The sequence below is a fragment of the Cynocephalus volans genome, chromosome 3 (genome assembly GCF_027409185.1).
Source record: "Cynocephalus volans isolate mCynVol1 chromosome 3, mCynVol1.pri, whole genome shotgun sequence".
NCBI lineage: Eukaryota > Metazoa > Chordata > Mammalia > Dermoptera > Cynocephalidae > Cynocephalus > Cynocephalus volans.
In genome coordinates, this window is record NC_084462.1 from 6,251,907 (window position 1) to 6,268,785 (window position 16,879).

The 16,879-nt window shown below is 41.0% G+C and overlaps 1 protein-coding gene and 1 pseudogene across 1 annotated transcript in view; both read left to right on the top strand.

The window, feature by feature from the left end:
* Positions 1–3,506: 3,506 nt before the first annotated feature.
* LOC134371907 (tumor susceptibility gene 101 protein-like) lies at positions 3,507–12,202 on the top strand (annotated as a pseudogene).
* Positions 12,203–12,725: 523 nt separating this feature from the next.
* Positions 12,726–16,879, top strand: part of LOC134372922 (zinc finger protein 160-like) — a 91,251-nt gene continuing 87,097 nt past the window's right edge. Inside the window, 2 exon segments of the mRNA XM_063090257.1 lie at positions 12,726–12,765; positions 14,468–14,557. Coding sequence (XP_062946327.1) covers positions 14,486–14,557 — 72 coding nt within the window. The 5' untranslated portion in view covers positions 12,726–12,765; positions 14,468–14,485.

A 16,879-nucleotide genomic window follows, 5' to 3' on the forward strand; every position in this document is an offset into this window, starting at 1 on the left:
TTTTGATATTAAGGTTCATCATTTTTAAAATAACTTACAAATAAGTCATTTCAAGTCTTAGCCAGCTTGACCACATATGGAATTTCTTTCCCAGGATTCCATTTCCACAAACCTTCCAAAACTTTCTTGTATTTTTTCAGGTTTGTCCTTTACTCTTTCTCTTTCCCATTGTGGAACAACCAGTCATTCTACTTTAGGACAAAAATTACTCTGTTTTTCTCAGAACAAAAACACATCCTTCATACCTCAGAGCTTCATTTATATGTCCTACTTTCCCTGAATACAGAGTTTTCTCCCTTTATATTTCCCATTTTAATTACCATATATTTACATTTAAATTCTTAACTCTAAGTAACTTTAATTTGTAGTGAAAACTAGGAAGTAAGAAACTGTGAACTGTCTGTCACACTAGCATTCTGTAAATTGGCAAATCTATAAATCACAATTTCTAGAATTCTGTGCTTCCTCATAGTATAATTTTTAAATGTGGCACAGGATATGTTTGCTTAATACCCAAATATGTTTAGTTCTTCTGTAATAAGAAGCTAAAAGTAGATAAGCTTAAACTTGTGTTGAGAATTAATGCTTCAGCATTTTGTCTTATTTGATAATGATTTAGATATCCTACGTATATCATTCAATTTAACTTAGGAAAATCCCAAGGATGTAAATTAGTAAATAAAAATTTGGAAATCCATTTTTAAGTAAACTTATTAGAACATCAAACAAGGTTAGACATCATCATGCTGTTTTCTGTTAGCTATTTATTCAGCATGTGTGTGTTAGGCAAGCATCATGAAATCAGGAGGCTAAAATTAAATACTTGGGTCATTTTGGTTTGTTTGTTTACTGTACTTTATATCGATGTAGTAATGGACACTGCACTTCCATTTGCACATTTGTTCTTGGGTTGAATTCATAGTTCTATAATCTTAAACATCTAGCAGAAAGAACATAAAATTACTTGACTAATAAACCCAGGTAGAACAAAAGTTGTTTTCCCTCATTGTATTTAATGCCGACAAATCTGAAGACAGGGCTGTTTTATTTAAACAAACACATTTAAATTAGCTTTTATTTATCTAAGATTATCCTAGATCATGCAAAGTTGAAAATGATTGGGGTTAGTTACTGTCTTTGTAAGAGTTTAAGGAATACTCAATTAATAATCACTTATTTTTCCTTAAGCCAATTTAAAAGAGTGTTTTATGAATTACTATTTTACAATACCACCCAAAGTTTAAAAAAAAAATCACATACACATAACATACAGACACACATAATGATGAAATAGAAACAAGTTTTATAGCTTTACTTGTAAAATTTTAACCATGTTCCAGGAACAATAAGATAAAATTCACTAGCTTATAAAAGAATATCTAAATGCAAATTCTGTTACTGGCTGATAGAAAAAGATACCCACTCAGATGTCTAAAACTGTGTAACTAATATTTGTGGAAAAGGACTTTTAATTTTTCTTTTGACTTTTGTGAGGCTCTTTTAAACGGGCAATTCTTCTATATCTTTAGTCATTTAGAAGCCTCTGCATGTCAATCAGAAATAAATCCCATTGTTTTTAAGGTGTTCTCAATGCCTTTTTTCTTTTCTTCAATGCACCCCACAGATGAATAACTTTTTTAGGTTAAAACTTCCCGACAGAGGCCACTGAAATTCTACTTTTTAAAAAAAATATTCATCCATTTCTCTAGACAAAGCACAGGTTCCAGGATCAAGGAATTCCAGATTCCTTGAATTAGAATAACTTATAATTCCCTGTTTTCTTGAAACCTTACCTAACTGAAGCCTCTTACTGGACCCAGTCCAGTTTCTGTCGAACACACTCTGACTTCTAGAAGTATTTCAGAATAAAAATGCTCAAGTAAACTCAGAGAGCTAGACACAAATTGGGGAACTTGTATCTGAGAAGAAGTGCTTGCAGAGTGACTTCTGGTGCAGTAAGAAAAATTGTAAGCACAATGGGCTTTGCAAATAAGTATGTCTGTTTGCTCACTATTACAGGAGTCTGTATCAACATCCTCCTATGGATTTTTACTTTTGATACCAGAACTGTAAAAAATATATATATAAACTTAGACAACCTTAAAATTTGTAGGGTTTATTGAGCATTCAATGATTCATAAAGTGGCCCTTATCAGAGTGCAAGCAGCTTAGCACCCCCCTGGGTGGGTAAGAGAAGAAACTTTTCTAAGGTGTTCATGAAAGCAAGACAAAAAATATATATTTGATTGGTTCAAGTAGAAGGACCCTGGTTAGAAGAAAATTGGTGGTTTGTGATTGGTGAAGCTTAAATTTCCTTTTACTGTTTACATTTGGCTTGGTTTTCTTATAATGCAACTAAAGGCCCTAGAGCTCTCTCATACTAATGTTCTCTGAATTAAAAAAATAAATAAAACTATGCGTTTTCTTTTCTTATATGTTTCATGGTATTTATTGCCTTATATTATTTAAAATTTTTTTATTATGGTATTTACTGTGGCTTGAATGTCCCCCCAATGCTCATTGAAACTTAATTCCCACTGTGACAGTGTTAAGAGGGTAGAAAATTCAATTGTGGTAATTAAGGTGGGGACTTTAAGAGACGATTAGATTGTGAGGACTATTCTCTTGTGAATAGATTGACCCATTCATGGAGTAATGATCATGGTTCTGATGGCTTTAAAAGGAGAGCAAATGAAGAGGTTAGCTCTCTCTTGCTCAGCCATTTCACCATGTCATACCTTGCGTAGCTGTAGAGTCACTATCAACAAGAACAAGGCCCTCACCAGAGGTGTTCCCTGGACTTTGGACTTTCCAGCCTTTGAAACTGTAAGAAATAAACTTCATTTCTGTATATATTATCCAGTTCCAGGTATTTCTGTTATAAGCAACAGAGATGGAATATTACATATTATTCATGTGAAATATAATTTAACATTATTACCTTTAGCACATTCAAAATGTTGTGTAACCATCACCACTGTCTAGTTCCAAAACAAACCGTCACCCTGATGGTAAATTCTTTATCCACAGAGTAATCACTCCCCATTTCCCACAACCCCTGACAATCAGTAATCTGCTTTCTGTTTCTATAGGTTTACATATTCTAGATATTTTACATAAATGGTATTACTCAATTTGTGGCCTTTTGTGTCTGTAGCATTCTCTATTCTATCTTAATGCATGCTCTTGTAACTACAGCCTCATCTTCCACTGTAAATTATAACTGATTATATTTTGTCAACATGAAGTCTACAACTGTCCCTATGTTACCTTTCAATTATGTTAGTTTAAAGAAGTATTTGTTTGTTACACATTTGTTACTTTTGTGGGTGTGTTCCCATAAATACAATGATCCAATCTCCAAATAGACATTTGCCCTTTCTTTACACTTTTCTCACTCTTTGCTTTTTGTTAAATGGTCTTGGCTGTTCCCTCCAAGACCACAGGTGTTGACCCCATGGAAGTCTCTGGAACTGAGCACAGGTCTGACTCTTCTTTCAGGGAGAATGGAAAATAGAAATGGAAAGGACGATTTGCTGGGCTTCAAGATGCAACTGCACATTCTGCCCAGGATGTTTGGTATTTTGCATTGTAGTCTGCATTCCCTTCCCAGACAATTCCAGGCTTTTTAAGTAAAATGCTTAAATGAGTTTAATTTGTAGGAACTTTCCTGGATCTGATTACTGCCCCAGATCTACTACCACAGAGATGCCAGATCCAGACCTCTGAGTAATTTCAGCCTCGCTAGTGTCTAACCCTCCAACCCACTGGCAAAAAGAGCTTTTCACATAAACTATTTTCAACTTGTTATGAGGAGAACATCTTGGTTTCCAGTATAAGTGGCCCACACACCCTAAGCTTTTACCTTCAAACTGTTTGAAAGATCAGCTTGAAATAAGCAGTTTCCAATGCTGCTCCACAGGAGGTGAAATTGACTCAAAGGGTTCCAAATGCCAAGAGACAGAGGTTGGGGATGTGGGAGCGGTGGGAGAGGGTGGCGGGGGAGGCCACTGGGTGTGCGATCATGTGGGGTGGCCTGGGGCAGTCCAGGAGCGGCTGACCCTCTGCCTGCAGGACGGGAGTCTCCAGGTGGCCGTTATAGTGGTGTCTGAGAGTCAGCTCAAGAAAACAGTGTCGAAGTCTTCATGACTTTTTCTCGATTAAGTGGTTATCCTTAATTATAGAGGAAGTTTTGGGGAACTGTAGAAGTCTATGGCCCAGTACAAATACAGGGACCTAAACGTATGTGAAACTGTCAATGTTATTACTCTATACAGAGACCTCAAACCTGTGTTGGGGTCCTATGTTTTTATTTTTTTAATTTTTTTTTAATTTTTATTTTTTTTAAGTTTTATTTTGTCGATATACATTGTGGCTGATTATTGCTCCCCATCACCAAAACCTCCCTCCCATCTCCCTCCCCCCTCCCCCCCAACAATGTCCTTTCTGTTTGCTTGTCGTATCAACTTCAAGTAGTTGTGGTTGTTATATCTTCTTCCCCACCCCCCCGGGTTTTGTGTGTGTGTGTGTGTGTGTGTGTGTGTGTGTGAATTTATATATTAATTTTTAGCTTCCACCAATCAGTGAGAACATGTGGTATTTCTCTTTCTGTGCCTGACTTGTTTCACTTAATATAATTCTCTCAAGGTCCATCCATGTTGTTGCAAATGGCAGTCTTTCATTCGTTTTTATACCTGAGTAGTATTCCATTGTGTAGATGTACCACATTTTCCGTATCCACTCATCTGATGATGGGCATTTGGGCTGGTTCCAACTCTTGGCTATTGTAAAGAGTGCTGCGATGAACATTGGGGAACAGGTATACCTTCGACTTGATGATTTCCATTCCTCTGGGTATATTCCCAACAGTGGGATAGCTGGGTCGTATGGTAGATCTATCTGCAATTGTTTGAGGAACCTCCATACCATTTTCCATAGAGGCTGCACCATTTCGCAGTCCCACCAACAATGTATGAGAGTTCCTTTTTCTCCGCAACCTCGCCAGCACTTATCGTTCAGAGTCTTTTGGATTTTAGCCATCCTAACTGGGGTGAGATGGTATCTCAGTGTAGTTTTGATTTGCATTTCCCGGATGCTGAGTGATGTTGAGCATTTTTTCATCTGTCTGTTGGCCATTTGTATATCTTCCTTAGAGAAATGCCTACTTAGCTCTTTTGCCCATTTTTTAATTGGGTTGCTTGTTTTCTTCTTGTAAAGTTGTTTGAGTTCCTTATATATTCTGGATATTAATCCTTTGTCAGATGTATATTTTGCAAATATTTTCTCCCACTCTGTTGGTTGTCTTTTAACTCTGTTAATTGTTTCTTTTGCTGTGCAGAAGCTTTTTAAATTGATATACTCCCATTTGTTTATTTTTCCTTTGGTTGCACATGCTTTTGGGGTCGTATTCATGAAGTTTGTGCCCAGTCCTATTTCCTGAAGTGTTTCTCCTATGTTTTCTTTAAGCAGTTTTATTGTTTCAGGGTGTATATTTAAATCCTTAATCCATTTTGAGTTGATTTTAGTATACGGTGAGAGGTATGGATCTAGTTTCATTCTCCTGCATATGGATATCCAGTTATCCCAGCACCATTTGCTGAAGAGGCAGTCCCTTCCCCAGTGAATAGGCTTGGTGCCTTTGTCAAAGATCAGATGGCAGTAAGTGTGTGGGTTGATTTCTGGATTCTCTATTCTAGTCCATTGGTCAGTGTGTCTGTTTTTATGCCAGTACCATATTGTTTTGGTTATTATCGCTTTGTAGTGTAGCTTAAAGTCAGGTAGTGTTATGCCTCCAGCTTTATTTTTTTTGCTCAGCATTGCTTTGGCTATGCATGGTCTTTTGTTGTTCCATATAAATGTCTGGATAGTTTTTTCCATTTCTGAGAAAAATGTCTTTGGAATTTTGATGGGATTGCATTGAATTTGTATATCACTTTGGGTAGTATGGACATTTTCACTATGTTGATTCTTCCAATCCAAGAGCATGGGATATCTTTCCATCTTCTTGTATCCTCTCTAGTTTCTCTCAGCAGTGGTTTGTAGTTCTCATTATAGAGATTTTTCACCTCCTTGGTTAACTCAATTCCTAAGTATTTTATTTTTTTGGTGGCTATTGTAAATGGGCAGGCTTTCTTGATTTCTCGTTCTGCATGTTCACTATTGGAGAAAAGAAATGCTACTGATTTTTGTGTGTTGATTTTGTATCCTGCTACTGTGCTGAAATCATTTATCAATTCCAACAGTTTTTTGTAGAGGTTTTAGGCTGTTCGATATACAGGATCATGTCATCTGAAAACAGGGACAGTTTGACTTCATCTTTTCCAATCTGGATGCCCTTTATTGCCTTCTCTTCTCTAATCGCTCTGGCTAGTACTTCCAACACTATGTTGAATAGGAGTGGTGAGAGTGGGCATCCTTGTCTAATTCCTGTTCTTAAAGGAAAAGCTATCAGCTTTTCCCCATTCAGGATGATATTGGCAGTGGGTTTGGCATATATGGCTTTAATTATGTTGAGATATTTTACCTGTATACCTAACTTATAGAGGGTCTTTGTCATGATTTAGTGTTGAACTTTATCAAATGCTTTTTCAGCATGTACAGAGATGATCATATGGTCCTTGTGTTTGACTTTATTAATATGGTGTATCACATTTATTGATTTGCGTATGTTGAACCAACCTTGCATCCCTGGGATGAATCCCACTTGATCGTGATGAATAATTTTATGTATGTGTTGCTGTATTCTGTTTGCTAGTATTTTACTGAGGATTTTTGCATCTATATTCATCAAGGATATCGGCCTGTAGTTTTCTTTTTTGGTTATATCTTTACCTGGTTTTGGTATCAGGACGATGTTTGCTTCATAGAATGAGTTTGGGAGATTTGCGTCCGTTTCAATCTTTTGGAATAGTTTGTAAAGAATTGGTGTCAATTCCTCTTTGAATGTTTGGTAAAATTCTGCTGTGAATCCATCTGGTCCTGGGCTTTTCTTTGTTGGGAGCCTTCTGATAACAGCTTCAATCTCCTTTATTGTTATCGGTCTGTTCAAATTTTCTACGTCTTCATGGTTCAGTTTTGGGAGCTTGTGTGTGTCCAGAAATTTATCCATTTCCTCTAGATTTTCAAATTTGTTGGCGTATAGTTGTTTATAGTAGTCTCGAACGATTCCTTGTATTTCAGATGAATCAGTTTAATATCGCCGTTTTCATTTCTAATTTTTGTTATTTGAGTCTTCTCTCTTCTTTTTTTTGTTAGCCATGCTAATGGTTTGTCAATTTTATTTATCTTTTCAAAAAAACAACTTTTTGATTCATTGATCTTTTGAATTGTTTTTTGGTTTTCAATTTAATTCAGTTCTGCTCTGATCTTAATGATTTCTTTCTGTCTGCTAACTTTAGGTTTGGATTGTTCTTGTTTTTCTAGTTCTTTAAGGTGAAGTGTTAGGTTGTTCACTTGCCATCTTTCCATTCTTCTGAAGTGAGAGTTTAATGCGATAAATTTTCCCCTCAATACTGCTGTTGCTGTATCCCACAGGTTTTGGTATGATGTATCATTGTTTTCATTAGTTTCAATAAATTTTTTGATTTCCTGCTTGATTTCTTCTTGGACCCATATGTCATTAAGTAGAATGCTGTTTAATTTCCATGTGTTTGTATAGTTTCCAGAGTTTCGTTTGTTATTAATTTCTAGTTTTAATCCATTGTGGTCTGAGAAGATACATGGGATAATTCCAATTTTTTTGAATTTATTGAGACTTGATTTGTGACCTAATATGTGATCTATCCTGGAGAATGATCCATGTGCTGATGAGAAGAATGAATATTCTGAGGTTGTTGGATGGAATGTTCTGTAGATATCTGCCAATTCCAATTGGTCTAGAGTCTTGTTTAGATTTTGTGTTTCTCTACTGATTCTTTGCCTAGATGATCTGTCTAATATTGACAGTGGGGTGTTCAGGTCCCCTGCTATTATGGTATTGGTGTCTATTTCCTTCTTTAGGTCTAATAGCATTTGTTTTGTTAATCTGGCTGCTCCAACATTGGGTGCATACATATTTATGATTGTTATGTCTTCTTGATGGATCAGTCCTTTTATCGTTAAGTAGTGTCCCTCATTGTCTCTTTTTATTGTTTTTAATTTAAAGTCTATTTTGTCAGATATAAGAATAGCTACTCCTGCTCGTTTTTCTTTTCTGTTTGCATGGTAAATCTTTTTCCATCCTTTCACTCTTAGTCTGTGTGAATCTTTATGGGTGAGGTGGGTCTCTTGTAGGCAGCATATAGTTGGGTCCTCCTTTTTGATCCAGTCAGCCAATCTGTGTCTTTTGATTGGGGAATTGAAGCCTTTTACATTAAGAGTTGTTATTGAAAGGTGTTGATTTATTCCTAGCATTTTATTGGTTGTTTGGTTGTCTTAGGTGTCTTTTGTTCCTTGTTTTCTGATTTACTCTTTGGTTTCTGTGTTTGTTGATTCCTTAGTTTGTAGATAGTGTTTTTGTTTGCTTGTTTTCTCTTCATGGATGCCATTTTTACTATACTAGTGGGTATTGATTTTTCTTGGGTTTTTATGGCAGTGGTAGTTATTTTTCAGGATCCAAACCCAATACTCCCTTGAGAATTTCTTGTAAGGGTGGTCGTGTGGTAGGGAACTCCCGCAGTTTTTTTTTGTCTGAGAAATATACTATTTGCCCTTCATTTCGGAAGGATAGCCTTGCAGGGTAGAGTATTCTTGGCTGGCAATCTTTGTCTTTTAGTATTTTGAAAATATCATCCCATTCCTTTCTAGCTTTTAGGGTTTGTGATGAGAAGTCTGATGTTAGCCTGATTGGGGCTCCCTTATAGGTGATTTGACGCTTCTCTCTTGCAGCTTTTAAGATTCTCTCTTTTTCTCTGAGTTTAGCCAATTTGACTCTGACATGTCTTGGAGAAGGCCTTTTTGGGTTGAATACGTTTGGAGATCGTTGAGCTTCCTGGATCTGAAGATCTGTGGTTTTTCGTATACCTGGGAAGTTTTCTGCCACTATTTTGTTGAATATGTTTTCAATGGAATCTCCATTTTTCTCCCCTTCTGGAGTACCCATGACTCGGATATTTGAGTGCTTGAGGTTGTCTGATATCTCTCTCAGATTTTCTTCAATGTCCTTGATTCTTTTTTCTTTCTTCTTGTCTGCTTGTGTTATTTCAAACAGCCCATCTTCAAGTTCAGAGGTTCTCTCTTCAACTTTGAGAAGCCTGCTGGTTAAACTCTCCGTTGTGTTTTTTATTTCGCTGAATAACTTCTTCAGTTCAGCAAGCTCTGCTACATTTTTTTTCAGGACATTGATTTCCTTGTAGATTTCCTCTTTCAGATCCTGTATACTTTTCCTCGTTTCATCATGATGTCTGGCTGAGTTTTCTTGTATCTCATTCAGTTTCCTTAGAATTATCACTCGAAATTCCTTGTCAGTCATTTCAAGGGCTTCTTGTTCTATAGGATCTAGAGTTTGAAATTTACTAACTTTTGGTGGTGTACTTTCATGATTTTTTGTATTTCTGGTATCTTTTTTTTGGTGTTTATTCATTGTGGCAGGGGGTTTCACAGACCACCGGTTTGAGACTGATGACTAACTAGGATGTTGCTGTGGTTGCCAATTTTGTATGGCTCCCTCCGTGACTGCTCGGTTGGCCTCTAGTGCCTTGTGTGTGTGGTTGCCTCGGGTCTTGGGCTTCTCCCGGGAGCCACCTTTCTGGTCAGCTTGGACTCTCCTGGGCTGGTGGATCACGTACCACAGGGTGTGTGATCTCTGTTGAGCTTTCACTTCTTGTGCAGGACTTCTCCCTGTTCCCTGTGCTCTGGCCCAGGCTGTTGGATTGTGCAGTGTCGCCCCCACTGGGTGTGCGGTTTCTGTTAAGTCTCCGCCTCCCAGGTCGCACGTCTCCCCACTCTGTGCGCACTGTGCTGGGCTGGGGCGTGTCTTCTGAGTCCCTCTTCTATCAGCTGGGCCTTCAAGACCCTGCTCGGCACCGCCTCACCCAGGAAGTCTACCAGGTTTCTGCTAGGCGCAGACGACCGGTCTCTCTGGGTGCCTTTGTAGCACTGTGTAGATCTCTCTCGGGGCTTGTTCACCTTTGTATCCCCCTGGCATAGACCAAATCTAGCGCCCACCTGCAGCCTCCTCTCCAGCAGGTTCAAGTGGGCCTGGGAACTCTCCTACCACACTATTCCTAACCAGAAATTGGTTAGGCTTTTTTCCAAACTGGTGGCTGCAGAGATGGTATCTGCCTCCCAGTAACAGGAATTTTACTGGGGGCCGGAGTCCAGGGTGTGGTGGAGTGACAGTCGGCCCGCCCGTACTTCCTTGCCCTCCCAACACTGGCTGGGGACTCCCCCCGCCACCACCCCCGCCAGAGAACTGCGGAGGGAGTGGGATTTGAGGCCGGCCCGCAGGCTCCATAAAGCCCCACGCCGGGCCAAGCAAGTGGGAAGGCTCAGTGATGGCCGAGCTGGGTGGGGCTGCGAGCACCTGGGAAAATGGAGGCAGCCCCGGGGCAGTGAGTGGCCTGGTGGTTCAGGCGGGAGCTGGGTGGGTGTAATCCCCCCGAACAGATCTGAGCCCGGGGTCACTCACAGGGTTGTGCCAGGTCAGGTGTTCACTCTCTGTCTCTGGTTTGTCGCCTTCCCTGTTCTCGGCCGCTGCCGCCTTGGGCTGTTCAGTCGCGGCGTGGCTCGGGCGCTCCCAGGAATCTTCTTTAATGTCGGCCTGAAACCTCAAATCCTGAGTAGGGCAGCTGGCCGCCTTCAGCGCGGCCCCGGCCTCCGGGGTCCTGTCTGCATCTGCAGCAGCCCTGGCGCCATGTTCCCTGATTCGAGACTCACTTTGGCAGCTAAGAAACAGTTCTTTTCCTGCTCCACACTTCAAAGCTGTTGCCTGTAAATGAGGCAGCCTCTCCTGCTGGGGGCAAAGTGGCAGTCACCCCCCACGACCAGCCAGCAGCAGTGGTCCTCCCTTAAGAGATGGCGAGAGGAAGGTCCACAAGTTTCCCGGCTGCCTGAGGCCCAGTGGCCGCCTTTTCCACCTCAGCTACTCCGCGCCAACCGCTGCAGCCACCGCCATCTTGGGTTCCTATGTTTTTAATGATGGCAGTTCCGGGGAACTAATGAGCCTACTGAAACAATTCCTGTGCCTTACAGAGGTAATACATATAATATTCCAATATGTCTATGGCTGCTGGACACATACCCGTACAATCCTGCTATCTGTTTTGTTAAGCCTACTAGTTTAATGACTAAAAACAGGAAAGCATGTTGACGCAATAGGAAGATATATCCTCCTTATCTACATGAATAGCCCACAGTCAGAGTTGTTGGGGGTTATTCAGGGCATGATTGTGGTCTTTGGAGGTAAACTTCCAGTCCTCTCTCATCCTATTGTTTCAGCATCCTATCCCCCATACCAAGCAACAGGGCCACCAAATACTTCCTGCACACCAGATATGCTGAGTGGAATCTCTGCATACCCACCCGGACACCCACAAATCCCAGTGGTTACACAGGCTGTCATTACCTACCTGGTGGTCCATATCCTGCCACAACAAGTTCCCAGTACCCTTCCCAGACTCCTGTGATCACTGTTGGTCCCAGTAGGGATGGCACGATCAGCGAGGACACCCTGCAAGCCTGTCTCATCTGAGCAGTGACAAACCGAGATGGCGGATGAAGGAGGAAATGCAGTGTGTCCGGGCAGAGCTCAATGCCTTGAAATGAAGAGAGGAAGACCTGAAAAAAGGTCACCAAAAACTGGAAGAGAATGGTTACCCATTTAGATGAAGAAGTAGCTGAGGTTGATAAGAACATATAACTTTTGAAAAAGAAGGACAAAAACTCAGTTCTGCTCTGGAGAAAATGGAAAAATCAATCTGAAAACAATGGTATCGACAAAGTTATCATTCCCGCAGCCCCAGTATACAAACATCATAAATCTGCATGCAGAGGAAAATGCTTTTGAAGACACTTTTACCTGCGAGACGCCTTGAGGGGGGGAATAACAGACCTGGATGTCTTCCTGAAGTATGCACGTCTTCTGTCCTGTGAACAGTTCCAGCTGAGGGCGCCAATTCAGAAACCAAGAATGCTGGTCTCAGTGACCGCGACTGAATTCTCTGGTATCAGCTGGATATTTAACGCTTCTAAGCGTCCTTTCTTCTCTTCTTTCTCTTACCAGTAGATGCCCAAAATAAATTATTGCAGTTTATCATTCAAGTGTAAAATATTTTGAATTAATAATATATTTCCTGCTTTCTTTCGGTAAAGACTGGACTTTTTTTTTTTTTTTTTTCTTTTTGGCGGCTGACAGGCCAAAGGATCTGAACCCTTGACCTTGATGTTATAAGACGGCACTCTAGTCAGCTGAGATAACCGGCCAGCCTCAAGACTGTTTTTTAATGCACTTTCTAACCTCTCTACATTTTTTGTACTAGATGTTGGGACTGACGATGCTAAATAAAATTTGTTGCATAATTTAAAACACCAAAAAGCAAAAAAAACACAAAACCCCAAAAACATGATTCCAAAGGCTGGAATCACGGACAAACACGAAGAGAAGCAGAAACAAGCCCAGGCCCCTCCCTGGCGCCTGCCTAGACCGGGCTTCTCTCTACGCCCCACCCCTGCCGGCTCCGCCCCGCCCAGGTCCCGCCCCTTGGCCGTCCAGTCTTTTCCCTGTGCGCGTGCGCGGTTCACTGCAGACCCGGAAGCGGAGAGCGCGGAGCAAAGATTACGCCGCGGCACGTGAGTTTCTCTCTATGTAATTCAAAATTGATTTGGGCAGTCCTCTGTTCATCATACTAGGGGCCTAGGTTCACTACTGACCTTAAAATTCCTGCACCTCCGCCTCCACCCCAAATGGGAATATATGCAGACGTCGCCGTGAGAGCCCGGGGTTCGTTTCCCCTCTGGGTTAAAGTCTCTGCAGCTGGTCTTGTCTCTGGGATTCTGCTCACAGGTCATGTAGACACCTCCTTTCTCCTCGTTTTCCTACTTAAAACAACTTTGTGGACCTGGCAGTCCCCGCGGCCGTTGTAAGTTCTCACCAGAGAGGTGGATTCACGTCCTTCACGACCCCAAATCTTCCCCTTATCGGCCCCTGGATGGAGCACCGGCCGCCCCAGTACAAGAGAGGCCGCATCCTCTCCCTGCCCCTGAGAAACCATTTCTATCTCCCTGATCTGTGGTCCTTCTTCTCAGGCGAGATTCTTCCGCTCCCCGGGCCTTCCCTTCTCAGTCACTCCTCCGTGTTGGGGGAGGTGACATTGACCTGTTTGTGACGTGCCGTGTTCTACGCCCCAAATTCCGCTCCATTGGGAAATGTGCTCTTCTGGGAAGCAGCCACTTTTCCCCATCGCTCTTGTTTTGAATGTGTTGGTAAAGAGAATTGGGAGAAAGGGAGATAGAGAGCGACTAGGAGAAGTGGAAAAGCCGAGAGAGAGAGAGAGAGAGAAAAGAAGAATGAAGAACCATAAAGAGCTGGCAAAACAGAGGATGGGTGAAGGATTTGCAACAAGACAGTTTAAGAGAGGAAAGAATCATCAGAAAAAGAGTCAGAAAGAGAAGAAAATAGAGAAATGTAGAGAAGAGTTGGATTTCCAGAGAGATGAGAGGGAGCAAGGCCCTTCCAACAGAGATGGGCGAGAGGATGAAAGCATTGGTGCCATGGTAGGCAGAGCAACGAGGTGTGGGACAGAAGGCTGTAGCAAGGGGTAACAAGGAGAGCACAGGGGGAAGCACAGCAGGGGGGAAACGTACCATTTCAGCCTCACCCTTACCCCTACCTCTGTTTATATTGCCTGCTCTGTATATTTCTTTTTACCCCCTTTTCACTGTCTGGGTACTGGTGACAATAAGGCCCCAAAGGGAGAGCAGAGTCAGAAGCTGGGAAGATTGCTGGGCTTTCTCCTGAGTGGTGCTAACCCTGCATTCACATTAGAGTGCTGAGGCATTTTGCAAAGTCTCTTGTGCCCGCTTATGAAAGATGCCTGTTTGCATAGACAGGTTGGGGCCCAGCCTAAATAGTATTTACTGTTTCTCAGGTGATTTTCTAATCCGTATCCAGCTTTGAACATCAAGGTCTGTGTCCTCCGTATCTGAGGACTGAGATCATCCTGTGATTTAGGGAGATATGAGGGGGCTGTGCTCTGCATCGTGTTGGGTTAGGGCCAGGTCTGTGTCCTGAAGGGGTGCTCATTCCAGCCCAGCTCCCCACTGCTGCGGCGTGTTTTTGGGCATCACCAAGATGGGTGAGAGTTCTGAAGAATGGGGTCAAAAACTCACGTTTTCTTTTTCTAGTATTTTATTGTCCCTGCATCCCCCCTGGTGCAGTGGGCAGCAGAGGATGGTTTTTCCACATGGTGAGGTCTTCCCTGTGTGTGTGGTTGTGGCACAGGAAGGGAAGGTGTTGTATCTGAGCATTAACCAGCAAACTTTCGACATTCAGGATTGACTTGTAAAGATCATGTTACGTGAAGAAGAAGCCTGGAAGAGGAGGAAGAGGAAAGGAAAGGAGGCAGGCGTGGCTCTTACTCAGGTAAAGTGATATTCTTGGTTGATTGTTCTGTGTCCTTCCTTTCTGACATGTGGGCATTGGAGCTGCTAATCTCTGACTGAAGTGTCCTGCCTGACATGTTTGCTTGCGCTTACCCATGCCTTCCCTCTGTCCCTCTCATCTCCACATAGATTCCATTTCACCTCCACCCTGTAACACCCTGTAACACAAACTTGTGAAGAGGCTCTGTTGCGCATGTCCTGCGAGGGGCTTCCCTTCTGGAAGTAGATTGGAGACAGAGTGTGGGCCCCATGGTGTCAGTGCTCTTTGGCAGGAGGGAGTGTTTAGTGCCCACATCTGGATGCACTGTCACCTCTCTATAGACCAGGATTAGAGGAGCTCATATTGGAAGTCGTATATTCATGTGTACAAATATCTGGTAAATTCTGCCAAAGTAAACCAATAAAGGGAAATCTTTTGTGCCTGATTTTGTAATACATTTGAAGTTAAACTAATGAGCCTGTATATCTCTGTCTCCAAACTCTCTGCGACATCACAGACATCAGCGATAGAAGATGTATATTTTATTATTGATTTTAATATATGCATTCAATATAAATATCTAATAGCAGGAGATTCCTTAAACCATTCTCAGCACTTCATCCCATGGAGAGTGGTATTCCTGCAGGGACTCTTTTGCAGCAGGTGTTTAAGGTGAAATGGTTAAAATTTTTCTCAGATCTCAGAGCAGAACTTCTTTGTCATTAGAGAGGATGGAGCCATATTATCCTTCTACCTCTTGTTAGTAAATGTTTTATATACATATAAATATCACATGATGTATATATTTGTTTAATAGTAAAACTTCAAACAAACGTAAGTCTTAGGCAGTAAGATGTAAAGCATCCCCTTTCCTTTCAATCATCCACTCTCCCTCACATCTCAGTGGAGAATTGCCCTTGTCAGTTCTGTGGAAAGGGTCAGCATGTGTCTGTATGAGTGTATTTACACATCATTATGAAATTTTAGAAAAAATTTTTCAGTGAATGTTTTGTTGCAGTGTTTTATTTTGTAGGTTTTGAAATTTTAAGTGTTTTCATATTAGGAAACAATGATATTTTGCTCTTTTGCATCCTTGTTAGAACATTCTCTGAATGAAGATGTGGGTCTTTTATAATTTTTCATAGTTTGAGAATGCTATGGTGGCTGTCTCTGAGCATGTGGACTTCTGTACAGATGTCTGAGGGTTCCTCCAGTTGGGGCAATTCTGTGTAGGTATATGAGGATTCCTCCAGGTTGGGCATCCTTCTTCAAGGACAGCACATTTTGTATTTGGCTAGATCTGGCTAGATTTTCCCTCTGCCCCCAGCTACAGAGGTACTCTCTCCCACCAACACAGTGTGAGATTTCCCATTCATTTCAGGAAAACTTCGTAGTACATTCTTTTTATATTTTGATTATCTTGTGAAAATAACAATCCTCTGTATTAGAGGATGAACAGGACTAATGCTATCTTATGTCCCACCTGCCATGTTGACTTCTGTTTAAACTCTTTGCTTCAGACTTATTCTACATTAACCATAGGGCAAGCATAAAGAGAACATAAGTTTCAGGGAGTGAATGATTTATTACAGTAGGTGGTGTCAATGGTCTGAGTACCAATATCAGAAGACCCCCTGCTTCATGGATCACAAGACACCTGGTGAATGATGTTATCAACTTATTTTTCTTAACTTTTTTCCTTGAAGTTATTTTTAGTAACAGAGCTTTGCGATATGAATTTTGCCTACATCCAAAGAGCTAGAGCTCTCATCTGTTGATGTCTGATTCTTTGCTGCATGTGACCTTTCCTGTATGTAAGTTCCCCAGTGACAAGTATCTTTATATACCATATGGGCTTGCCTGCTTCCTTTGGTCTCAAATGCCATTCAGAGGGCATTATAGTTTAACTCCCTCCTCACACAGTATTTCAATTTTCTAATTTCTTAGGAGTTTGTGTAGGTTTCAGTAATTTATGGATGGAAATATAGATGTGTGTATGTCTATATATAAAATGGATTTTCATACTTTGTTCAATTTTCCTTTCATGTATTTTAAGAGCTGTTTTGTACTTTGTAGTTTAATTCTTTATATATAACCCAGGTCTTTTTTTAAGTTATACATTTTTTTTAGCCTATGACAAAAATCTTTCTTCTTTCATGTCCTCTTTTTTTGTATCTTTGTTTTATCTTGCTTTAGAAGACCTCCCTTAGTGCATGATTACAAAATATTGTGTTTCATTTGCATGTAATGAACTATTATTGTCTAATGAAGTTTGGATTGATATGATATCTTGCAGGATATCATTTTATTCATTTTAAAGTT